At 50.0% G+C, this 25187-nt stretch overlaps 1 protein-coding gene across 7 annotated transcripts in view; it reads left to right on the top strand.

The window, feature by feature from the left end:
- Positions 1-25187, top strand: part of COBL (cordon-bleu WH2 repeat protein) — a 151075-nt gene that overhangs the window by 75439 nt on the left and 50449 nt on the right. For 4 of the 7 annotated variants that reach the window (XM_072955489.1, XM_072955492.1, XM_072955487.1 and 1 more), the window contains 3 exons: positions 2511-2608; positions 4012-4083; positions 15887-16069. In XM_072955489.1, coding sequence (XP_072811590.1) covers positions 2511-2608; positions 4012-4083; positions 15887-16069 — 353 coding nt within the window. The remainder of the gene's footprint in view (positions 1-2510; positions 2609-4011; positions 4084-15886; positions 16070-25187) is intronic. The other 3 variants (XM_072955493.1, XM_072955491.1, XM_072955490.1) reach the window with 1 other exon arrangement.

Below are 25187 nucleotides of genomic sequence, written 5' to 3'. Positions count from 1 at the left end.
GATAAGGGACGAAGGGGGCTGTGGTAGCTGTCATTCTGTTGCGCACCGAGAACTTCAGGGCAGAGCGGGGGTCGTGCGCACAAAAGCATCCTTTCCTCCTCACCGGTGCTCACCTGTCCTCAAGGTCCGTGTGGGTTGTGCATCTAACCTTTTCCATCATAAATGATTAGTCCAGATTTTGCATTTATTTCTTGTAAATTTGATACATGTACGTGTTGCGAATCCCTATACACTTACACATGTATATATGCCTGCATGCATTTCCACAGACACACACACACACACATACACTCTCCAAGGGTTTCATTAAAATCCTAATGAGCATTAGTATAGGCTGTTTTGAGCGCAAAGCTCAATTGTGAAGGCTTTAGCAGTTCTGATTGCTCTGATCCGGGGACGTTGCCAGGCTGAGAACAGTGGAGAAGGTGGATCAGAGAGCGGGAAAGATTATTCTTTTGCCAGCCCCATGGACATGTGGCCCCGTGGACATGTGGCCCCGTGGTGGGGGACCAGCGCTTTGCAACGTGCGCGTTTCTCCACGAGGCAGGCCCGGCTCTCCACGTGCGTTTACAAGCTTGGTGACCGTGTTCTGGTCCCCAGTGACGCATTCCCTTCCCTAATCTGGAAAAGTGGACCGTTTGCATGAGCGGGTCCTTCAGGATGCCGGCATCTCCCGCCACCCCCCTGCACCCCTCAGCGCATCCGTCCTATTTGCTAAATCATTTTCAGGATTCAAAACAGTATTTGCTTTAAGGGTGAAGCGCCAGCTGTCCTGCACTGTTTTTTTAATATTGAAGTTTTAGTAAATGAAAGTCAATCAAAACACAATAAATTCCACACTCAAGCGGCCAGACGTGTGGAAGTGTGGGTTCTCGACCATAACTGTGTATCTTTTCCAATCTGGCTGCGCACCAGCCGGGCCCGCCCGAGGGAGGCTTGGCTGATGGGCACTGCGAGGAAAACCACATGTCCTTGCTCCGCTCCCACGGCCATCGCTCCGCAGCGCCTGCCGGTCGCAGAGACCTCGCAGGACGGCCCCATCAGGCCAGAGTCGCCAAGGCCTCACGTCTAAGATTAGGCCGTCTGCTTGGGGCCCAGGCTGCAGGCAGCCTGTCAGGCCAGCCCTGTGCCAGGACTGGCCCACAGCCTCCGTGCTGGGGGTGGTGGCCGGCCACAGCCCCTCTTCAGGGAGAGAAGAAGGAGGCTCGAGTTCTGATCCGGTGACATCCTGTCTGTGGTCGGTGAGACAGCTTGCCTGCCCATCAGGTGTTCTCCCCATTCATCTCCCAGGCACTATGATCTCCTGCATTTTCAGCTCCGTGTCTCCTCCCAGGCAATTCCAGAAGCATCGGAGGAGCGAATGCACACCTTGCCGCACACTGTGGTCCACATGCACCACTTGGCTCTGCAGTGTGGTGCACTGCAGGCTGTGTGCCTCACGGGGGCTTTGCTGCCATTAACCAGGGACCCCACGTGCACAGGGGTGTGCACAGGGATGCATGCCTCGGGGCCGAAGCCGGTCCACTCGCTGGCTTGGGTGCTGTGTGATGTGGAGGCTGCTGATTGGCTCGACTGGAGCCCCCATGCCGGAGCCAGAGCCCTGGCCCTCATCACCAAAACCGGAGCTTCTGCCACGGACGGAATGAAGATATACACGTGCCGGGTTTCCGCTTGGCTGCGGGGCCAGCATTGTGTTAATGTGTGTCCCAGATGCACTGATTTCCAGGTCTGCCTTCTCTCGTTGGAACGTGAGCTCCTAGGGTAGCGGATGAGAAGTTCATTGATGGGTCCCTCATGGGGGTTGGCATTTTGATGGCAGCGTTTGTGAAGTCCCAGTCCATGTCTTCCCCCCAGTGGATCGGCGGGGCGGTGGGTTTACCAGCAGACGGCAGGGGTGTGGGGAAGTTCATCTTTCAGGCCTTCAGAAACCCCTGCATCCTTTCTCCTCTGGCCGAATCCGTGCACCTTGAGGGAGAGTCTGGAAATCAGGAAAGCAGGTCAGCAGTAGCCAGGGTGGCACTGGGATGTGGCTCAGCCCCAACCTGCAGATGGGCAAACTGAGGCTTGGAGTGGAGAAGCAATATGCCCGCACCTTGGTGCCCTTAACCTCTCCTCCTCTGGTTCTTTTTGACACAGCTGTTAAGGTAAAATGACACATGCAGTCACTTTATTTTTCTGTTGGGCAGGACAGCCCGAGAATGTTCTGATGTACTGGTTGGTTTTTTTGTTTCCGTACGGGCTGCAACCACAGCCCGAAAGAAATGCCACCACCATCACTAAAGGTTGTGAAACCCTTCAGCGATGTCATCAACCCAGTCGGAGGCTTTGACGTGGCTCGAAATGCTTTGAAAGAACCCGCTGATGGTTTTCGTGTCTTCTCAGCACCAGAATCAAGTTTGAGCGTGGAGGATTCATTTGTTGAGAGTTTTAAAGGGAAGCGTGTAATCTCTTGTTTCCTGGGCCAAAAAGTAACTTCGTTCTTTTTTCTTTTTTTTTTTTTTTTCCCCTAGAAACCTTTAGAAAATCATCCTTTGGCAGCGATGAGACAGATAAAGAGAAGAAAAAAATTCTGGGATTTTTCAAAGTTAATAAAAGAAGCAGCAGTAAGGTAATTGATCAAACACTCGATTGAGTCTCCGCGATGTAAAGATGGTTTCTTGAGATGTGTGTCCTCGGCCGATCTTGGCATTTTTCTGGCGATGCTTAGGAATATTAATTCCTTCAGGGAAAAAGGAGTATTTTCTGAACAATTTCTAAAATTCCCTGGTGCCAGATAGACTACAAATGTCTCAGGGAAGCAGAATATTAAGAATGGAGAAGTATCGTGACATTTAAAACTCAAGTGAGTCTTGTCTTATCTCCTTAAAGGAAAAAAAAAAAAGGGTATGTGTGTATAAACTCTCCGTAGAGGATATACTTAAAAGGATGTCATTTTGGCTGAAGTAGATGAACGCAAATATTTTTTCTTTGGGTGTTTCTTTTTTTTTTTTTTTTTTTACGTTTTTTAAATGGAAGCACATTTGACTTAAAATGTGTTCGTTTCAGGCATACAGCAAAGTGACTCGGTTACACAAACTTCCATATATATTCTTTTTCAAATTCTTTTCCGTTATGTTATTACAAAATCCCGAATATAGTTCTTTGAGCTTCGCAGTACGTCTTTGTTGTTTCTCGCTTTTATATACAGTAGTGTTTACGTGTTAATCTTAAACTCCTAATTTATCCCTCCCCCCATCACCCTTTACCCTCTTAACCATAAGTTCGTTTTCTATGTCTGTGAGTCTTTCTTTGCTTTAAAAGCTTGGTATCTTAATGTTTTACTAAAATGTGATAATTTTGTGTCATTTTGACATTATTTATTCTCCTAACACAGTGGTTCTGGAAAGCTTGTTAGAGTCACCTTAAGACCGGATTTAACAATTAGATTCGTGGGTCATGGCCCCAAAGGTTGTCATGTGGGAGGTCAGGTTGGGGCCCCGGAGCTGTGTTTTCCAGTGACCCCTTCCTGGAGGTCCCCTCACCATCAAGAAAAGCCTTCTTTTAAGCAATGGACAGTAATGTGTCATTACTGATCACCTTTTACGGATAGAGAGTGAGATATTTAGTGACTTATTTCCATGTACACCCAGTCAGTGATCAACGGAATTTAAAACAGAAATTCTCAAATCCTTAAAACGCAGAAAACCTACTTCATTGATCGTTTTCTGAGCTGACTCACCCGCTCAGTCCCACTTCTGGGTCCATCTTGCTTCTAAGCAACAGTCATGCTTTGGGGGCAAAAAGAGAGGACGAAAACTCATACTCACAAGTCATGAATTTAAAATTGGGGTTTTCAGATCCGTGAGCACCGGTGAGGGGCTGAGGGACGTGGCCGGGGGGCCACCACTGTGCAGATGCTGCAGCCTTGGCGGGGGGCCGGGCTGGTGGGCTTTGCCTTAGCAGTTGCCGAGGATGGTCTGTGGGAACCTGCAGTCACCTGGAGGTGACACAGAGCACGTGCTTGTGTTCCAGGCCCCGCAGATCGGGCAGCCGGGGGCGGACAGCGATGAGGAGGCCAAGACCACACTGAGAAGGGGCTCCAACGTGAGTACTAACATCTGCAGGGGCTTCCGCTAACCCGTCAGCGTCTCCCAGCTTTGCACGACTTCCAGAGAACACAATTATCCGTCGATTTAGTTGGTTTTGGTTTCTTGGTTTTTTGGGTTTTTTTTTTTCAGTCCAGATAGATGCACAGAGCTTCATGTGGCTTCTTTTCCAGTTCCCCGTGTTATTTTGGAAGGATGTGGAATATTTTAGTTCCTCCTTCTCCCTGTCCCCTGCTCCCCCTCTCCAGGCAGCATGATCAGGAGGGTCCTTTGTTAGGGTCACCGGGGGGCAGTTAATCTGGAGCTGCCCCCGCTGCATTCTCAGGAGCAGTGGATGATGTTGGAGCTTCACATGTGTTTCTTAAATTCTGCAACTATCTATCGAAAGAGTATTTTATTTATTCATTCGTTCATTCATTCATTCATTTTTATTGAAGTATAGTCGGTTTACAGTGTTGTGTTAATTTCTGGTGTACAGCATAGTGATTCAGTTACACACATATATTTTTCAGATTATTTTTCATTATAGGCTATTATGAGGTATTGAATATAGTTCCCTGTGCTGTACAGTAGGACCTTGTTGTTTATCTGTTTTATATGTAGTAGTTTGTATCTGCAAATCCCCAACTCCCAGTTTATCCCTCTGTCCCACGCTTTCCCACTCTGGTAACCACAAGTTTATTTTCTATTCTGTGAGTCTGCTTCTGTTTTGTAGATAAGTTCATTTGCGTTACTTTTTAGATTCCATATGTAAGTGGTACTCTGTGGTGTTTTTCTTTCTCTGTCTGATTTACTTCGCTTAGAATGATGATCTCCGGTTCCATCTATGTTGCTGCAAATGGCATTATTTTATCCTTTTTCATGGCTGAGTAGTATTCCATTGTATAAATATACCATGGCTTCTTTATCCAGTCATCTGTCAATGGACATTTAGGCTGTTTCCATGTCTTGGCTATTGTAAATAGTGCTGCTGTGAACATTGGGGTGCAGGTGTCTTTTTGAATCAGAGTTCCCTCTGGATGTATGCCCCGGAGTGGGATTGCTGGGTCATGTAAGACCGCGATCTCATCTCCTCCTCCTCTCAACACCAGGACACGAGTGCAGCCTTCCTGATGCAGACAGTCCCCGCCTCCAGAGGCCACGTGGCTGATCAGATCTGTTGATGTCGATTTCTGTTTCCTGAGGTGTTGTCTGTTCGTGTTTCTATTTCTTTATGTCCACTACATCTTATTCACGTTCGCTATTACCCTCTCATCTGTCAAGCGTGTTGCTGACGTAACGCTTCTTAAGAGCACTTCTCCTGTTTTTATAAGTTTCCCCCAAGCCGCTGATGCCTGGCTAAGTGAAGGCATCTGCCCTTGGGGCGGAGAGCTGAGCTTTCAGTCCCGCACGGCACAGGGGACCTCTCGACTTTCCTCATCTGTGTAATGGGCACAGCGCCACCCACCTGGCAGCATCCTTGTAAGGCTGAGCCGTCATAGGGCTCCACTCACCCCTTTAGAAGCTTCCCGAGATGGTGAGTAAACTGGATCAGAGCTTTATTAGAAACTCTCTGGGCATTATTTTTTATTTTTCCTTGAGAAAATGCAACCAGTTCCTTATATCTGTAATTTGAAGAGTCTGAAGAGAATAGATCTGTATTTTTAAAAACTGCTCCCAATATAAATGGCCACAGTAATCAGATCTTTCCTGGATAGATTACTTTTATGTAAACTGACATTCAGTCTATTCCAACATATGTCTTCATTTTCTTTTTCTTTTATTTTATTTCTTTTATTCTATTTCATTTTCGGTGAGGGGAGGTACTTAGCTTTATTCATTGATTTACCTTTAGAGCAGGTGCTGGGGATTGGACCCAGGACCTCATACATGCTAAGCACGCACTCTACCCCTTGAGCTACACCCTCCCTGCTATGTCCTCATTTTCTTAATCGAAGGATCCTTGAGTCACAGTGAAGACAGTCACCTCAAAAATCATGTCAAGCAGTTTTCCGGGAAGTCTGCGTTTTCCAGGAAACTGTCCCTTCTCATAAGCACACATCCAGACCCGGAGACACATGGAGGGGACCCCATCCCAGTGGGTGGTGGGAGTGGCCCTCAGGTCTCTGTCCCCACCCACTGCTCTTTTCCTGCGTCAGGTACACAGCAGGATGAACTGTGTGCATTGTTGGAACAAGGCATCTGAGCCCGTTTGCAATCCAGCGCCCACAAATGCCACACAAACACACACACACACACACACACACACATCCCGTGCTGTTGGCTGGCGTGGAAAATAATGCTGTGAAGCAGGAGCAAAGGGACCCGAGTTCTAATCCTGGTTCTGTTCTCCATCTGACTTTGGGCCGATTGTAACATGGACTGTAAGGGGCTGAATGTTTTTTGCCTTCATTTAAATGCTAAAAATGTATCAGAGTCAGCCATATCGGATACCATCGTGTTGCTTGTTAGCGTAAAGGCAGAATGGTGAATGATTTGAAAAACAAAAATCGTTGCTTCAGTTTTTTTTTTAATTGTCTAGAGGGGAGGGTGTAGCTCAGTGGTGGAGCATGTGCTTAGCATGCACGAGGTCCTGGGTTCAACCACCAGTATCACCATTAAAATTAATCAACTAATTAATTAACTGATTAACTGATTAATTAGCTAATTAACTAATTAATTAGATAATTAACTAATTGGTTAACTAAGAAATTGCGCCATTTCACCCCCATTAAGGCAGTCCTGGAAGTACCCCATCACCTCATGTTTGCTTCTTTCAAATAGAAAAAGGTGCTCACTGTGTTCAGAAGCGAGTCTCTGTCCAGAGCCCCAATATTCTTCTGGGGTCCAGGCTGATGTGTCCCCGCAGAGTCACCTGGCCCAGATGAGGGCTGTGGTATTGAGGTCCAGCGATTAAGGAGCCCAGAAGTTTAGAAGGATGCCCATGAGTACTGTGACACTTTTAGAAAAAGTTATTTAAAACTAAGTTGTAAAGCAAAGTCCATGATTTCGTGCCCCGAGTCCCATGCTTACAACCCGAGAGCCCACACTTCTATGCACCCTGCACGGCCCATTGTCCCCTGTCCCCAGTGCATTATTATAAAGAGCCCGTGCCCCAGAAATGTGTGTCGAGTCCGTCCCGCCACAAGGGGTCAGTATTTCCACAAGCACTGCCACCATCCTGGCCCCGAAAAGCTAAAATTCGCCGTCTCTGAAGCACTCCCAAATCGAGAGCAGAAAAAACACATGCCGAGGGCTGAGCGACGGTTGCGATCTGGAACTGACTTTGCTCACGAGTCAGTTTGGGAGAGAGATTTTCAAAGCATCGCTTGTACCTTCCACACGTGTCATGGTCAGAATTATAAAATACATTGTAAATACGCAGGTGGGGCGTTTTCCAGGTGGAGTGGGAGAGCCACGTGGCGTGCCCGCAGCCCACCACGGAGTTCTTGCTCCTTTGTGTTCTCCTGAGCGTTTCCTGTGGCTTTTCCATTTAGCATCATGTCAGTGGCAACTTGCTCTGCTCCAGCACGGTCCCTCCATCATTTTGTAAAAGGTGGTGTGATGGTCCGTGAAGAGGGAAGAGTGTGGCTTTTGTGTCTGCTTCCTTGAAACTGGATTCTGACCTGAGCGGGTACCACCCCGTGGAGGTGGGTTTGTAAGCATCACCCCCAGGTCTCCCGCGGGGGTTACGGGACATTGAACGGCCACCAGGCGCAGGGTGCCTCGCTCAGTCCTGTTCCTGTGGCTTCTTTTCTCTGGGATCATAAATAATGTGGGGACCATCTTTGCCACTGAAGCCCATTTTCATTTGGAGGATTTTCCTTCTAGAAGAGATTTGCAAAGGTGTTCGGGAATCAGAGGGTCTGAGACAGTTCAGGGCCTTTCAGGACAATAAATGTGACCACATTGCTTCCCTGAAGCCTTGTGCCAACAGCGACAGATGACACACTTACCACAGCCAGTCAGTTTCTCATTCCAAAACCAGTGTCTTGCATGTGAAACTTGTATCAAAGACTGGAAAGGGGACAGACCCTCAAATGCAATTTAGAAAAATGACCCTGAACTCTTTGCATACCTGTTTGCCCATTAAAAGTAATTTTTTTTCTAAGCTTTCCTATCACATGCTATCCAATGCGAATCTGGAAACTATGAGAGGCAGGTTTTGTTATTAAAGCTTCAATGATTTTTTCCCCCCAAACATTGCATTCTTAGAATGGGAACAAAACAATTTAACTAGAATCTGAAAAGTTGGCTGGAATATTTGGTTCTCAAAGGGAAAAGGAGGGGGAGGGTATAGCTCAACTGGTAGAGCGCATGCTTAGCATGCTTGAGGTCCTGGGTCCAATTCCTAGTACCTCCACTAGAAGAATAAATAAACCTAATTACCTTCCCGCTTGAAAAAAGTAAATAAAATAAAAATAAATAAATATATTAAAAAAAAAAAAAGAGGACCGTAGATTTTTAACCGCTTGGCTGAGAATTTAACATTTGTAGCGATGAGTGGTTAAAAAAAAAAGAAAAAGAAAAGCCCGTTTCAGAGTACTGATTTTCATAATTTCCTTTAAAAGGGGAGTATGTGTTTTTTCCTAATGTCTGCATCTCCTTTGTGACCGTCGCCCGCTCTTTGATGCACCAGCTCAGGACGGTAGGACCCCGCTTGCCTGCACACGGGTTGGTGGAGTAAGTGGCGTTTAAGATGCTTTTGAAACCGGGCAGCGGAGAGAAACAGACCTCCACCCCCACCCCCACCACATCCCTCCACGCCCTTCCCCGTCTCGGGAAATGCAGCCCCGTCACCACGGTGACTCAGCCCCAGCTCGGGGTCCCCTTGGCCTCCTCGGCTTCCCGCACTCCATCTGCGGTCCCCCTCTGATCCTTTTGGCCGCCTTCAGAGCACGTGCAGAATCGCACCGCTCCCGAGGCCTCCCGGCCTCCCCGCCTCCAGCATCGCCCGCGGCCTCCCCTCTGGCCTCCTCTCCGGCTTAGCAGGCGGAGTGAGGGTCTCCAAAGGGGGTCCTGGCCGGGCACATCCCTGCTCGCCCGGGGCCGTGGCCTCGCCCCGCTCAGCCTAAGACGGTCCCCCAGGCACTCCCTCCCCTCCTCCTCCCGTCCTGGGAACCTCCTCCGGGATTCTGGACAGACTCAGCCCGGATGGAAAGCTGGAGCCCCCTCCCCAAGTACAAAAGGGCTGGTGTTCTGTCCAGGGAGATGGTGGGTAAGGCTGGGACCCACGTGCGACCTCTGTTGTCCCCACCAAGGACAGGGAAGCGCTGTGCTCAGCCCCCTGGCTGGCAGGTGCGGCCCGGTGACCGCAGGGACCCAGACTGACCTCCTGGGTGTCTGCAGGCAGAGGCCGGGGTGGAGGCCACAGGTTCCAGGTGGAAAGAAGGTGCCTGTGTTGAGTTCAGACCAAATGCCGCTCTGTAAACGGTTGTGTGTCCATAAGCGGGGCACGGTATTCTCATTATGTCCTGGCAGGGTGCGTAATGATTTGTTTTCTAGCGTTTGAATCTTGACTCATAGACTAAGATGTTAATGTTGAGAACAAATGGACGAGAAAGGACAGAATGGGGTGGGGCGGTGCGGGGAGCAAAGGAGGAGGATGCTTGGGTCCCACACGTGGATCCCTGTCCGTCCTCCCCTGCCTGTGATTGGCCATCTCCAGGGAGCCCCCCAGGGATGCTCCGTGCTGGGAACCGAGGCGCCCGGCCCCGGTGTGCAGTGGCTGCCCGTGTTTGCCCGCCGATGCGTGTTGGTCGCCCAGACGATACACTGTGGGTTCACAATGGTGTCGTCGGCGTAGCTCTTTGGAGCGGCAGCCTCCAGTACAGCCCAGTACCCACCCTGCGACGTTCCCCGCTGGGTGACCCGGGCAGCCTGGCGTCCCCTTCCGGAGGAGACGCTTGAGCTCAGCTTTCAGAAATTCCCCGTTTCAGAAATGTTCGCGTTGAACTCCAGGCTGCGATCATGCGATAAACTCGGGTGCCACTACTGCTCAGACATTCCGAGGAGATTTTTTTGTTTTTCAAAGGGAGAAACCCCCCCAAAAAAATTAAAGGTAAGAAAGGAATGCTTTTGCCTCTGTGGCTTGAGAAAAAAATAGGCTGTATCTCCAGACATATGTGGGTATTTGATCAGAGTGTCTTGGTCGAGCTATAAGAATACGTATGTCGTGCCATTCTCCCTCTGGCTTGTCGCCGATTCATTTTCTCTAGCATCCTGGGATTTCTGTCTAATAGTGCCCACCCGGTCCTGTGATGGGGGCCAGTGTCAGAGGGCACCACTGCGGCCGGTGGGAGACGCTTCACGGTCCTGCCTGCGATGCTGATGGTTTTCGTAAATGACGCTGTACGGAGGCGGGGACACGGGCCGCTCCGCTGGACCTGTGACACGTGTTAGCTCGAGATGCCTGTCACCTGCGGCTCTCAGAGCCCCTCCGTACCGCGTGGGGCCCGTGGCTCCTGCCCGGGAAGGGCCACGGAGGCGGGGAGCTCCCCTCTGCTCTCGGCGGCTGTGCGGGGCCCGCGTCTCCCGGAGCGGAGACTCTGCCGTCATGGGGATGCTCTGCTCTACAGGAGCGAGTTAGATGTGCACGGACGGGGACAGGATGTTCACTTTACTCTTGAGAAACCGAGACAGGAGGTGAGGGCGCCGTGGCCGGGAGGAGGAGACACGGGCTCCACGTGCGTGTCCCTGCTGCCGGGGACACTTGGAAGTCAAACTCCGGCTGTTGGGAGTGGGGCAGGGCCCAGAAGTCCACTGAGCCGAGGGGGACTGAGTCTGCTTGCAGCGTGTTTCATCCCAGAATAAAGCTACGGGGTCGCTTCGGAGCTGAACGTGGGCGCAAAGGGGTCTGGGAGGCTGGCCGTGGGCACCCCCATAAAGGGGCGGTCCGTCTCAGCGTGGGGGGCGTAACCAACTGCCTTCTCCTTGGTAGATGCAGCCAACAGCATCCCCATCCTCAGGCGTCCTACCTAGGGCTTCTATTTAAAACGGTAGGGGGTCCAACAGACAAAAACCCAGGAGCAGGCGGCTGCACTGGGGACGTGCATCAAACATTCAACGAAGGTTTAGTACCAATCCTTCTAACACTCCTCCAAAAAATAAAAGAGGAAGGGACTCCTCCAGACTCATCTTCTGAGGCCAGCGTTACCCTGATATTCGGACAAGGACACCCCGAGGAAGGACATTTACAGGCCAGTGTCCCTGATGGACCCGGATGCGGAAATCCTCAGCAAAATGCCAGCCAGTCAAGTGCACTGAAAAGGGTTGTGCGCCGCGTTCAAGTCCGATTCGTTCCAGGGGCACAGGATGGTTTAGCATCTACAGATCAATCAGCGGGATTCACCACGTGACCCACAGGAAGGCTAAAAGTTATGGTCATGGTTGTAGACGCAGAATAGACTAGATCCAAGATCTGTTTGTAATAGAAACTGTCTGCAAAGTGGGTGTGGAGGGCTGTCGCTCAGAATGATAAAAGCCACAGCGAGGGAAGGAAGGGAGGGAGGAAGAAAAAGAAAAGAAAAGAAAGAAAGAAAAGAGAGAGAAAGAAAGACAGGAAGGAAGGAAGGAAGGGAGAAAAAAAGAAAGAAAGAAAAGGAAGGAAGAAAAAGAAAGAGAAGGTTACATGAAATCCTTCCAGAGCCATTCCGGGGAGACCCAGCCCCCCAGAGCCTTCCCCAGGGTGATACGGGGCCCTGGGCCATCACAGCAGTGTCCCCCGCCTGCAGTCGCGTTCCCGATGGGCTGGGACCGCCACGCACCTGCCCCCGGGAGCGCAGGGGGCTGCCGAGGACCCGCGCTCGGGTCTGCACGGCTCCCCCAGGGATGCTCGGGGCCGCGGGAACGTGTGCAGAACTGTCATCCCGGCCAGCACGCACGTCCCACGGCTGCGGTGACAACCGCAGAGACGGAGAAGAGGACTCGCTGAGATAAGGAATCCCTTTGAGACAGAAACCATCATCAGTGGTGTATTTTTTTTAATTTGAAATTATGGGAAAAATCCAGGCGTCGCGGACGAAGTTGCTCTCATTTCCTGACGCTCAGATCCTGGCATGTTTCCTCTCAGTTGTGGTCCCCTGCTGCCAGCCGTGTGCGTGGGACGGCATCAAATTATCGTTTGATAGTGAGTGTAATAAATTCATGGGCGCTCAGCGGGGGTGGACACACCGAGTGTCGCGCTGGTTCCCATGTGACTGGCCCTCCGGCGGACGGCACCCTGTCTGGGGGTGCGGGGGGGGTGCACCCCGCAGTCTTAAGTCCCACCACCTCTTGGCTTTTTCCCCTTTCATCTTCATGGGCCATTGCTTTTTCTAAAGGATTTCCTGGGCTTCGCTCACTGGAGAAAAACTCCTGAGAAAATCTGGTGTGACCGTGAGAAGCAAAAATCTGCGGATTTCGTCACCAACCTTTGCAAGAAGGCATGACTCACGCCCCTACCAGAAAAGGACTTGATATTTAAAAAAAAAAAAGTTATTGACCGGTTTGGACAGAAACAGGAGCGCAGACCCCTCCTGCGGGCAAGCTGTGGTCTGTGCCTCATGGAACACGGCCGCTTTGTAGCCGGAGAAACGCCAAAACCGGAGCAGGAGGGCGCTGGCCGGCGGCCTTGACCCCAGGCTACGTGCGCTGCGCTCTTGGTTTGCCCTTTTGTTTTATGTGGCTGTGAACCAGCATCTTCAACGGTGTCTGAGCCTTAACGGGGTTTCCACCCAAATGATTCTGTGGATTTTTTTTTCTGCATCTTGTGTACACATTCCAGGAGTGGGGAGATGAGGAAACAGGGGTCAGACCACAAGTATTCTCTGGGCAGCCAGAAGGTTGTGGCTGCCCGTGGGTTGAAGGTTGAGAAACACTCTTGTGTTTTGGGATCTAGGAGAGGGGCCGGGGGACCCTGGCACTGGCCTGTCTGGGGGTGTGGAGGGTGGGGTGGGGAGGAGAAATATTTCCACACTGTATAGACCAGATCTGGCTAAAAAAAAAAGGAAGTGTTGCGTCAAAATTCAGTTATGTTCCAGAGACGCGGATGATGGAGCGTGGGAAGTCCGGGTAACAGAAGCCAGGACTTGCCCGGGGACCAGGATGGGGGCGGCTCGGGGCTCCCGGCTTCCCGCTGCCTAAGGCCATCTCCATGTGCCCGTGGTGACATCATATCACCAAAAATACTTACCAGGCAAGAAGGAAACCCTATATGTGCTTTGAGGTAAACGGAACATGACCCCCGTTTTAAAGATGGGGACGTCCCTGTCTGTGCGTGCCTGGTGGGAGCTGGATCAGCCCCCGCACCTCAAGGAAGACGTGACGGTCTGAGCTGTCAGAATGCTGGAGAGGCAAGAGGACCACAGATTTCGGAACCCGAAATAGATATGAAATGGTTGAGCCATGCAGTGCATTTAAGGGGGTGTCCGCACAGAGCTGGGGAAAATGCTCGGGGCATTCGTAGGCCTGAGGGGAGTCCGTGGCGGTGCTCAGGGCTCCGTCAGGCACACGTAGTTGTGAGGACGAAGGACGGGAGGGGTGCGAAGGTCTGCGTCTACACAGGGTGGAGGGGAGAAAAGCGGTCAGGATCAGGGATGTGAAATGCATGTGTTCCAGGGACGCTGGCTGGGGCCAGGCACACTGCAGACATTGGTGGCCAGGGTTCTCCATCACGAGTTTGTGGCCCCTTGAATGTGGGGGTGTTTGAGGCAGACAGGCGTCCAGTGATGCACCTCCAGACTTGCATCAGCCAGGCCCCTGCTCTGCTCTGCCTGGTTGGCTTAATTTATCATCTGCACCCCGCATCGTGCAGTAAATGCAAGTTCTCTGGTCCTCCGGCCTGCTCACCGTTGCTGGGCAGGTGGCTTGTCAAGCAGAGGAGAGCGTTTAACCGGGTTCATTTCGCACTGGCTGATTTGCTTCGCAAGGAGCCCGGGATCTGCACAACTCAAGGACTGGGAGGAATAATGACCTTCAGTCCTTTCCATTTTCCTGTGGGAGCCGGGGTCGGCTTGGCCGAGTTTTCTGGGCGTCTGGCTACTTCTTGCCCATGTCCGGCCTGTTCCGTGGGAGGACCCTTTCTTGGATGAGCCGGCACTGCACGGTCGGGGTCTCACAAGGAAGCACGAACGGGCATCCAAAGAAACCATGAGGGACTGGGGTTTCTGCTGACTTCGGCATTTATGTGCAAGGGAATGTGAGCTGCAAACATCTTGGGAAACTGAAGGATATGTGATTGGCAGAACAGGACGGGAGGCTGAGCACAGGTTTTTACAGGGCTGTCCTTGAATACCGTGAGTTTCCTTTAAGTCTTTATTTCAAACACGATGAACCCGCTGTGAAATCTTCCTTGCAAGTTGCTGACGTGAGATGGGACAGCAGAGCTGCCCCACCACCTACTTGCTCCTGCAGGTGTGGCCCCACGGGACCTCCAGGCACCAGGAGCTGTCGGGAGCTGGGGACGCAGTGTCAACGGGGACTGGTCACTGTCCTCTTGGGGCTGACATTTTAATGGGGGAGAGAAAAAATAAATGAATTCACAATAACCATAAGAATGAGCGGGGTGCCTGTTTTGTGCCTGGAGCGCCCTGAGCTCTTCCGTTTGCAGGAACCCGCTCAGTTCTCAGGATGGCCCCGTGACATCAGGGCTGTTACTTAACCTCAGTCTGACAGGCGGTAAACGGAGCCAGAGAGGGGTGAAGAAACTTGCCCAAGGTCACACAGCTTATCGGTGACAAAGCCAGGAACGGAATCCAGGCAGTGTGTCCCCGCCGTCTGCGGGCTGACACCCCACTGCCGTGGCCGCAGCGTGAGATACGCCAGGACCACCAGTGCTGGGGAGGGGGACAGGGGACAGAGCAGGGCGCAGGGTGGGCACCATTTCGGTTTTAACTGGGAATTAAAGGGTTATTTCTCCAATGTTCTTTTTGCACTAACATTCATATTCAGCAGAACCTGGGCGGGGAGGAAAATTGGAAAAAAAAAAGATACGTGCCTTTAGTCTGCTCCCCCGGGCATAGCCATTGCCCCGTGGGAGCAATTAATTCGTGTGTCAGATTGAATTTATTTCCGGTTTATTACGCATCCATCGTGAAGCTCTGCCTTCGATGGTCACATAAAGGCTTCACAGCGCACTGTTGATTGTAACTTCTCAGAGCTACAGAAAACTTAAGTCCCTTCCTAGCAGCTGGTGAACGATGTCTTAAGATGGTAAAGCCGGGCTTCCCTTCCCAGCTCCCTGGAGAAATACATTTCTTAATCCGTTCCTGCCCCTTTTCAGCATCTGAGAGCTCGCTCTGATGACAGGTGCAGGGACCTCTATTCAGGTTCTTGGAATAATATACAATAAAAAGAATCTGAAAAAAATATATATGTATGTATATATATGTATGTCTGTGTATAAGTGAATCGCTCTGCCGTACACCTGAAACTAACATTGTAAATCAACTACACTTTAGTAAAAAGTAACGTTTAAAAAAAAAGATGGGTAGATTTGGTATCAGTTAAAAGTAATTGCAAGAGGCTGGTTCAATCTGCAGGTTGGTTAAGACCACTCTGTGGTTTTAGCTGGTCTTCCCAGAGGTTCAGATCGCTCAGGGGTCTGCTGTCTCCTTCACGATGAGGAAAGTAAACTGCACACCAGTGACCTCATGCAGCGGGTTCTGGGGCCATTTTCACAGGAAAGTGAAGATGAGCCTTTCGCTGGAGCCGGTCGAGCCCGCCGGCGGGAGCGATGCTGGAAGTCTGGGTGGGGGGCTGGGCGCCTGGTCTTCAGGCACCAGCAGGCATCTCAGGGTGACATGAGTTTGTGTTTGTCTCCCCCCCCCCCGCCACCCCGACAGGGCTGCTTGACGACCCCGAACTCCCCGTCCGTGAATTCCCGCTCCACCACGCTGGGTCCATCCCTCTCTCTCAGCAGCATCTCCGGGGTGTCCGTGAAGTCGGACCTGAAGAAGCGCCGAGCCCCTCCCCCTCCGTCCGGGCCCCGGGCGGGGCCCCCCGTGCAGGACAAGGCGTCGGAGAAGGTAGGCGGGGGGTGGCGCTGGGCCGGTGCACCTGCTGAACACACCCACATGCCCGGGAATCCGTGCAGCTGGTGCCTCTAGAGGCAACAGGATGGTCCCGGGTGAATCTTCTCCACTTTATTTAGAAGTAAAGGTGAGATGCCGCGTTGCTTCCATTAGGGGAGGACGGAGGCAGTTTTTGCACCGGGCGTCCTGAGAGGTGCATGATCCTTGATGAACGCTGATTTTATTTTTAGCACTGCAGTTTGGGGCGTGCTTGCGTACTGGGAAAGCTGCAGGCACGGTGAGGAGTCTGGAGTTTGCAGAAGACGGGGGTGGCACGTAGCATGACTCGCGTCCCCGGGAAAAGCTGAGATGTCCGCATGTGAAGCTGCACCCTCCATTTCCAGGGGACGGGACACTCTGACAGTTTTCCTAGCTTAGAATGTGACATTGCAAAAAAAAACCTAAGATGTGGGTGGGGTGTGGCTGGGGGTGGGGCAGGAGATACTGAGATTCGGGTTGACCTGCAGAGAAGACAGGACGGGTGACTCCTCATTGAGCGGAGACGTCCCCCCAGACACTCGCCTCCCGGCTTCCTGCGGGAACACCGCAGGGAGCACGTTTTAAGCCCAGCGGCTCTCCGGCAGGAGCTGACTCCCCAGCCCTTTTCACCGTGGCATCACCTGGCCCGTCTCCGCTTCCCACGGTCCGCAGCGTCACACGCCTGCTAGCCAAGGCCCCCTCCTCCGTTTCCGGCTTATTCATAAACCAACTTTCCTTAGAATGAGTTAGAAGCCACCTCCAAGGGGGAGGCGGGGCCCCTGTGCCATGGTTCAAAGTCACATCACTTGCTCTGTGGCAGCGTCCGGACAGCTGACTGCATTTCCTTTCCGGCCGCGAGTGTCTGTCTGCCCGTGTGTCAGTCTGTCCGCCCACCAGTCATCCTTCCCACTCCCTCCAGGGGTGTCTTTTGTCGGGGGTCTCCGAGCGACACCCTCTTCCCATCTGCAGGGTTTTGCACTCAACAGCCCTCGAAATCCTGTCATGCAACCCATTTTAGAAGAAAATTTTATTTTTGCATATCTTCCACATTTTCTCTTTTTTTTTAACTGAAATCTGATTGATTTGCAGTGTTGTGATAGTGTCAGGTGTGCAGCATCGTAATTTTTTTTTCCGCTTATGCTCCACTGTAGGGTTTTACAAGATGGTTCTCTGTGCCCTACAGTCCCTGTTGCTTGCCTATTTTATGTCCAATAGTTCATTCCTGTTAATCCCATGCCCCTAATTTGTCCCTCGCCCCACTGCCTCTCCCCTTTGGTAACCATAAGTTTGTTCTCTATGTCTGTGAGTCTCTTTTTGTTTTGCAGATAGCTTTATTTGTATCACTTTTTAGAGTCCGCATATAAATGACATCATATACTGTTTATCTTTCTCTGTCTGATGTACTTCACTAAGCATAGTAATCTCCAGGTCCATCCATGTTGCTGCAAATGGCAGTGTTTAATTCTTTTTCATGGCTGAGTAATATTCCATTACACATATACCACAGCTTTTTCATCCAGTCAACTGTTGATGGACATTTAGGCTGTTTCCATGTCTTGGCAATTGTAAATAATGCTGCTATGAACATTTGGGTGCAGGTGTCATTTTGAAGTAGGGTTCCTTCTGGATATATGCCCAGGAGTGGGATTCCTGGGTCATATGGTAAGTCTTTTCCTAGACTTTTGAGGAATCTCCATCCTGTTTTCCACAGTGGCTGCACCAAACTGCATTCCCACCAGCAGTGTGGGAGGGCTCCCCTTTCTCCACAGCCTCTCCAGCATTTGTCATTTGTAGACATTTTAGTGATGACCATTCTGGCAGGTATGAGGTGACCCCTTATGGTAGTTTTGATTTGCATTTCTCTGATAATTAGCAATACTGAGCATCTTTCCGTGTGCCTGTTGGCCATCTGGATGTCTTCTTTGGAGAAATGTCTGTTCAGGTCTGACCATTTTTCAATTGGGTTGTTTCAGGGCCTGTTTTTTGATGCTGAGTCATAAGGAAACATTTTGTAATTTATTTTGAGACCGCCGTATTTTAGCTGTCTTTTGATGAAAGAAATGTAGGCACAAACGACCCATCATTTTGCTGTACACGTACACGACTGAACAGTGCAGACAGTGAACACAGAGTTGCTTCCCAAGGGTCTGCGATGTACCCCTAATTTGATGGGGGAGTTAGATCCTGAGCTTCTTCATAACACACAAGCATTTGTGTAGATTTATCATTTTTCAACCATCTACCTCTGGGGATGTCATGTTGCCTCTGAATGGGAGGGGTATTTCTTTAGTGGTGAAAATTGCGAACTCCGGTATCGATAACGTTCAGGCTTTTTTCCAGTGAGTTGCATCTTCCTAGTGCTGTAGGATCAGTCCAGTCTCCAAACTGCCTCAGCATTTTAAAACTTTCTTCCATCCAGAGAAGGTGTGGTTTCCAGATTTTAATGTGTTTACCCAAAGTGGATCAAGTCTGCTTGAGTGGGAAAACTTACATTAAGTAGAAAATCGGGAATTCTGCGTGAAAAATAAATAGTACTCTGTATCCTGCAGAATGAATAGAGTTCCCTTTGAGTCCATAAAACCTTTTTTTTTTTTTTTTACTGAAATCCGTTTTATTTGGCCCGGAATGAGTGGAGAAATTGGCTCCCAGCAACCATCTCCTTTTTAAAAACATACGAGTGGCAGATGGATCTGATTTAAGCATTTACTATGAACCTACTTCCCACCTCCCTCCCTTTTTTTTTTTAAATGAAAGGCATTTTGTTATTTAGTAATTTCTGGGAAAGGAACCCAAAAATGTATTGTCATCGCTGGGGAAGAACGTCAGTTCCTTCTTCCTGAACTTCCTTCCGTGTAAAGATAAGAGGTTTATTTGGAAAGCCTTATTTCTGTGCAACTGTTCCCAACACGAAAATCCTGACTCAGGAGCAAAGGATTATTTCCATGGGACATGGCCAGCTTATAAGAAAATGAGAATGTTTAGATGTTCATATTTCGAAGGACTTTATTTTCTTACCAACTAGTATTAAAAATTCAGTATAGTGAACCCTTCAGCTCCGTGGGCTCTCTATCCTCGGATTTAACCAATCGTGGATCCAAAACATCCAGGAAAAAAAAAAAAAACTTCCAGAATGTTTCAGAAAGCAGAACTTGAATTTGCTGTCTGCAGGCAACTATTCACAGAGCGTTTGTTACATGGTGTTATAACTCCTCTGGAGATGAGTTCATGTTCACAGGAGGACGTGTGTAGGTTACGTGCAAATGCCATCCATCGTCTTAGACAAGGAATTCAGCGTCCCAGGATTTCAGGACCTGAGTGGGGTCCTGGCACCAACTCCCCACCGATACTGAGGGGGGACTGTGTTTACTCACTCAACTCTTAAAGGTGGATAATTTCAGCCATCTTCCAGGTCATCTGAAACGTTTAAAAAGTGTCATCTTTGTCTCAGAATTCATTACCCAATTTTTTTTTTTTTTTGGAAACTCCTAGAGTGTATGTATTTAATTTTTTCCCCCTTAACAGAGACACTGGGGATTGAACCCAGGACCTTGTGCATGCCAAGGAAAACCTTTTTTAATTTATTTTGAGACCTCCATCATATTTTATCTGTCTTTTGATAAAAGGAATGTAGGCACAAATGACCCACCATTTGGCTCTGCCACTGACTCCACCCCGCACCCCCTTCATTACCCGATTATATACTCGTAATTTGACCACTAGTGTGTGTTACCCCTGAAAGGACTTGTCAGCATCTTCTCGGAGGTATCTTGAGCCGTTGAAGTGGCCGGCATCCTTGTGCAAACTTGCCAGCAGGCAGGCCAGCGAGGGCAAGGGACGCGTCATCTTTCAGAAGGAGGTGAAACCTTCATTCGTCTTTCCTGTACCTGTGTGTGTGTGTGTGTGTGTGTGTGTGTGTTGGGGGGAGGTAATTAGCTTTATTTATTCATTTATTTTTTAAATGGAGGCACTGGAGATGGCAGCTCGGCCCTTGTGCATAACAAGCGTTTGCTCCACCACCGGGACAAACTAAGGGAAGAAAAAAAAAATGAACGATGCCCAGAAGAGAACAGCCTTTGTGGACCCCATGGGAGTCTGGATTCTTGCCTCACCTAGAGATTGCTGACCGGCTAAGTTGAACGGTGACCAGTGCACCACTCTGCTCGGGCTGCCGGGTAACAAAACGCCACAGTGCGGCTTAACCATTGGATTCTCCCTGCCCCGGCGGCTGGCAGTCTGAGATCAAGGTGGCCATCGTCCCCCATGTGTGTCCCCCTCCTCTCTTCCATTTCCATGAAGACACCGGTCACGTTGGTGGGGGACCACACCCTCACAGCGTCGTTTTGATGTGACTTTCTCTTTGAAGATCTTTTCTCCGAATCCAGTCACGTTCTGAGGTGCATAAGTGTTGGGACTTCAACGTGCGGGGACAGAACTCAGTCCATAACCAAAGGGAAACTGAGTTTCTGTTTATGGGCAGAGCAGTGTTCTTGGCCGTAAGGAATTCAAGAACAAGTAAGATTCAGCTCTCGATTTGCACTCGGTGCGGGAGCATTGTGCCTCGGCCAAGGACCGGAGGGTGGCCCTTTTGGGGTAGGTGATGGCATGTGGGTGCAACACAGCGGCAGCAAGCAGTCCCCGGAGGGACCCCACATGCACCGGCATGTCATATGATTCTGCCTGACCCCCCCCTCCCAGGGAAACCGTTGGTATTGATCCGATCAGGGACCAGAAACTAGATGGGGTGGAGGAGTCGCTTATGATCGCCTCCCTGGTAGGTGGTGTGCGGGTCGCGGATCGAGCGCTAGTGGAGAAAGGTGATCCCGCGCGGCTGGGAGTGTTTTAACATCAGATCAGTTGAGGATGAAGGTTCGTGCTGCCAGACCAATGGAGACATGGAGAGGTCCACTCACCAGCCAGAAGCCTTCCCGTGGCTCCCGGGCAGGGAAGGCACCTCATCCTGTCCTCTGTCAGCCGGTCCCAAGGTCAGCGTGAAAACGTTTACGATGGCCCAGTGCCGGGCTGGGTCTGGCTGAACCTCAGCTGTGGTGCTCAGCTGTTCTGTGTATCAGCTCGTTTAAGTTCGTTTTTGCAATAGCCTCTGCGCTTGGCGCCGGCAGCTGCCTCGCACCAGTGAGGACACAGGGGTTCGCCGGGGCGAGCGAGGGCACAGCTCTGCGTCCATGGGACCCTTTCTCCGCAGCCCATCCTGCTGCTCATGGAAGTGGCACCACGGCTGAAGCATTGGAGGAGGCAGTCCGCCTCCATCCGTGCCTTTTGCCAAAGAAGCTAAGCCAAGGTGGCAGGCTAGTGTCGCACGAGGAAGGCTGGGCTGTCCTTTGTGCAGGATTTCTAGAAAACGGAGTTAACTTCACCCGAGCCTGCCCAAGCCAGGAAGACATAAACCTGGCCAGCCAGATCATGTCGCCTTCCAGCGTTCCAAATATGAAGGGTATCTGCCCGCTTAGTGCATAAACAGAACGAGGGCAAAACCAAGCAATGGTAAGCGCTAATTCTCCTGGTAAGAAACAGCCCCATATAGGGTTTCTTTATATCCTAAAATATGGAAAAGCCAATGCAAAATGTATTATGGGACAGAACAATTTTATTTTAAATGTAGGGGGGGAAGTGGAAACGCTGAGGACATCACCTCTGGTGTTGAGCTGTTTCTTCCTGCCCCGGAGATGAGGGGCTGCCTTGTGCTCAGAGGATGCCTGGTCCCTTGGCCAAAGCAGACATCCCGGTGGAACCGGCGGGGTCCCAGCGCAGAGCCTGTGAACACAGTCCCGCCGCAGAGGAACTTCCTTTGGGCGGAGATAACGGCCCTTTCTCTGCAATGGGAGTTTGCAGAGAAAGGAAACGGGGCTATTTCAGTCTTGTGATGGGACCATTTCCTCCCGGACGCTTCCAGCCAGGGGAGCGAGTGTGTGTTTGCAGAAGATTAGCGTGTCCTATATTTTTAGCTGTCATCAGAGCGTGTGACATCCTGTGCGGGCGTCTTTGGTAAAAATCAAAGGGAAAAGTGAGCTGGCGGGTATGCTGCGTGTGGACATCTTAGGGACACGGAGGAAATGAAAAGCCAGGCTTTGTGTCACAGGGTCACGCTGTTTAAATAGCCCCTGTTCACGTTATGATGGTCTCGTCCGCACACTGTGTCCTTTTTGTCCCTTTGGTTTTATCTGTCAATCATTCCAGCCATCACTGTGTTTCCGTTGCAAAGGGAATTGGGTCAAACTGTGGTTTCCTTATTTTTATTACCTTCACATTCTGCTTCTTTGTATTCAAATATTTTCACGATTCTTCCCAATCACTTTGCTAACTGAGCATCAGAAAAGTGGGTTTTAGAACACAAATCACAGTTTAAATTTATTTTATTTTTTTTTTCACTTTTACTGTTTGGTTCATTTGGATAGGTGGGTAGTATTAATCAGGTTTATTTATTCATTTATTTTAATAGAGGGACTGGGGATGGAACCCAGGACCTCGTGCGTGCTAAGCACGCGCTCTCCCGTGGAGCTACACCCTCCCCCAAATTTACTGTACATTTAAAGTGTAGGAGATCCTAGTTCCTCTCTTTGACACATGATTCAGCCTTTGGAACCTGGAGCCAGTGTTGTGCAGAAACTTTTTAGTTGGATCCTATTTAATTTATTTTTGCTTTTGTCACCCATGCTTTGGGTGCCAAATCAAAAAAAAATGAAATGATTATTAATAATCATTACTGTTGTGATAAATGTCTTCGTGCTGACACAGGGCGCTGTTTTCTCAGAGTGGAGGATGTCCGCACGGCTCTGTGGCATCTCTTTGCTGGCAATTTCAGTTGCCTGCTTCCATATACGGGCAGAGCCAGCTACGATCATTCTGATAACCACGAAGATGTAGATTTTTTTTTTTTTATGAGCAGTGGTGTTGCACCGTGTTCTTTTGAGGCCGATCCTTGGAATTGTGCTGGGCATCGATTCAGTCCCGCTCAGGACGGAGCAGCTTGCGTCTACAGCTCGGTCGTCATGCGGGGAGCATTTTCCCTCTGGCGTCAGTCACAGTGTCTGTAAAACCAGGCGGGAATGTGCATCTGCCCCTGAACGGTTCCCTGACTCCGTTGTCTTGATCACTAACTGCCTGAACCTGCTCTCCGGTGACCGGAGGGGACCTGCGAGTGTTCAGCTTTTCTACAAACAAGAGGCAGGGGACACAGAGGTCCCTCTGTACTTGGAGGGGGGTGCGGGCTGCCCTGCAGGGTTCTGCTCCATTTCAAAAGGACCTTGCAAGTCTTACGTCTCTCTTTCTTTCACTGTATGAACAAGGGACCAAGGAGAATGGGTTTCCTCCACCAGCCGGCTGTTGAGTTTCAATTTCTCCAAGAGCAGTTGGTTCTCAGACGGATGTCATTTATGAAACTCATGTTTCCATTGGCTTCTCTGAATCAAACGGTGTCATTTGTTGGACTTCCTCGTAATTCTAATGATGTAACGAGGGAATAAATGCTTTCAGGCAACTCCGGGACTTCGGAAACTAATTTCACGCTGGAGAGTTCGGAGTTGCAGACACGATTCTGCGATCTCCCGTGACTCCAGAAAGACGGGACAGCCCTGATTGGCAGGTGGCTCGCTTCTTGTATCAATACCTCCCTGGCAGAATCCAGACGGCTCCCACGGAGCAGAGCGTGGGGTTCCTCGCTCGGGCGTACGCAGGAAACCAGGAGGATGTAGGCTTTGCCTGGTTGTGAAGCTGAGGCTCCGACACTAACCTTTGCAACTCTGGAGAAGCCATTTCACTGCCAAGGCCCCCAGGTTTATAAAATTTATAAAATTTATAAAATTTACTTCTGGTTCTGGTGGCCAACATGCCCTAGTGTGTTGCCCAGTGATTCTCCTTGGGCGCACTGGGACCTTCAACTTGCTCCTGACCCTTAGAACACGGCGAAGGTGGTCAGATGTCACCTCCTTGACTAGGAGACATTGTAGGGCAAAGTTGATGCAATGCCTGTCCCTTGATTACGTTTTGTTACATAAGATTCCTCTTAGCAAAATGGAGAGAGAGATGCCCCTGCCTGCCCCAAAGCAGCAAATACTCAGGACATGAGCTGCCTTTGAAGAGGACCTGCAGGTGACCTCAAGGGCCTGAAGATGGCCGCCGGTCCACAGTAAGAGGCCAGGTGTCTCAGTCATAGAGCTGCAAGGGAAGGAACTCCTGAAACAGCCTCAGTGAGCGTGCACGTGGAGAGTCCACGTGGGAGTGCAACCTCATGACGTCTTGATGACAGTCTTGTGAGACCATGAGCAGAGGACCCAGCTTAGCTGGGTTTGGACTCCTGACCCAAAGACACTTTGAGATAACAACTTGCATGTTTTTACACTTCCGAGTCTACGTTAATTTGTCACGCAGCACTAGAAAATTAATATGTATCAGTAGATTATATGTAGACTCAAGGAAGTAATCCACGATCCCCAGTCTTCCTGGCCTGAAAAACCAGGACCAGAATTCGAGATAACCACCAGCCTCTGAAAAGTAAAGGAAGAATCCAAAAAAAGGAGAGAGCCAGAGAGCCACGAAGTGTGTGGATAAATTCTGCCCAAGTCTTTGGCTGGTGGAATCATGCACGTGAGGGATGGGCGCCAAGCAGCGAAGGGTAAAAGAACATAAATTGCCAACCAAGAGTCAAAATTTGCATTGTCGGTCCATTCAGCTTATTGCCTCCTGAAACAAAAAAATTAACACTCTTCGCAGGAACATAAGTGAATCCAGCACTCGCAAGAATAACATTCACAATGTCTAGGATATGAGCCAAAATTATTCAGCATGTGACGAACCAAGAAAATGTGACCTGTTCCCAAAGAAAACAAAAGCTGTCAACAGAAGACAACGTGGAGATGCCCCAGGTGTTGGAAGTGACAGCCAAAAATGTTACTGCTGTTTATAATTATGCTTAATGACAGAATGAAAAATGTGCTTATAAGGAATGAAAAAAAGTGGGAAAATATGAGATTAATCAAAACTATAAACAAGAGCCAGATGGAAATTCTTAAATGGGAAAACACAGCGTCTGAAATAAATTAGAATTTGCTCCGTCTGTCTGCTCGGATGACACCCAGCTGGG

Source organism: Vicugna pacos, chromosome 36 (assembly GCF_048564905.1).
Source record: "Vicugna pacos chromosome 36, VicPac4, whole genome shotgun sequence".
Lineage (NCBI taxonomy): Eukaryota > Metazoa > Chordata > Mammalia > Artiodactyla > Camelidae > Vicugna > Vicugna pacos.
The sequence above is the reverse complement of the archived record's forward strand: the minus strand, read 5'-3'. Positions and strand labels throughout refer to the sequence as shown.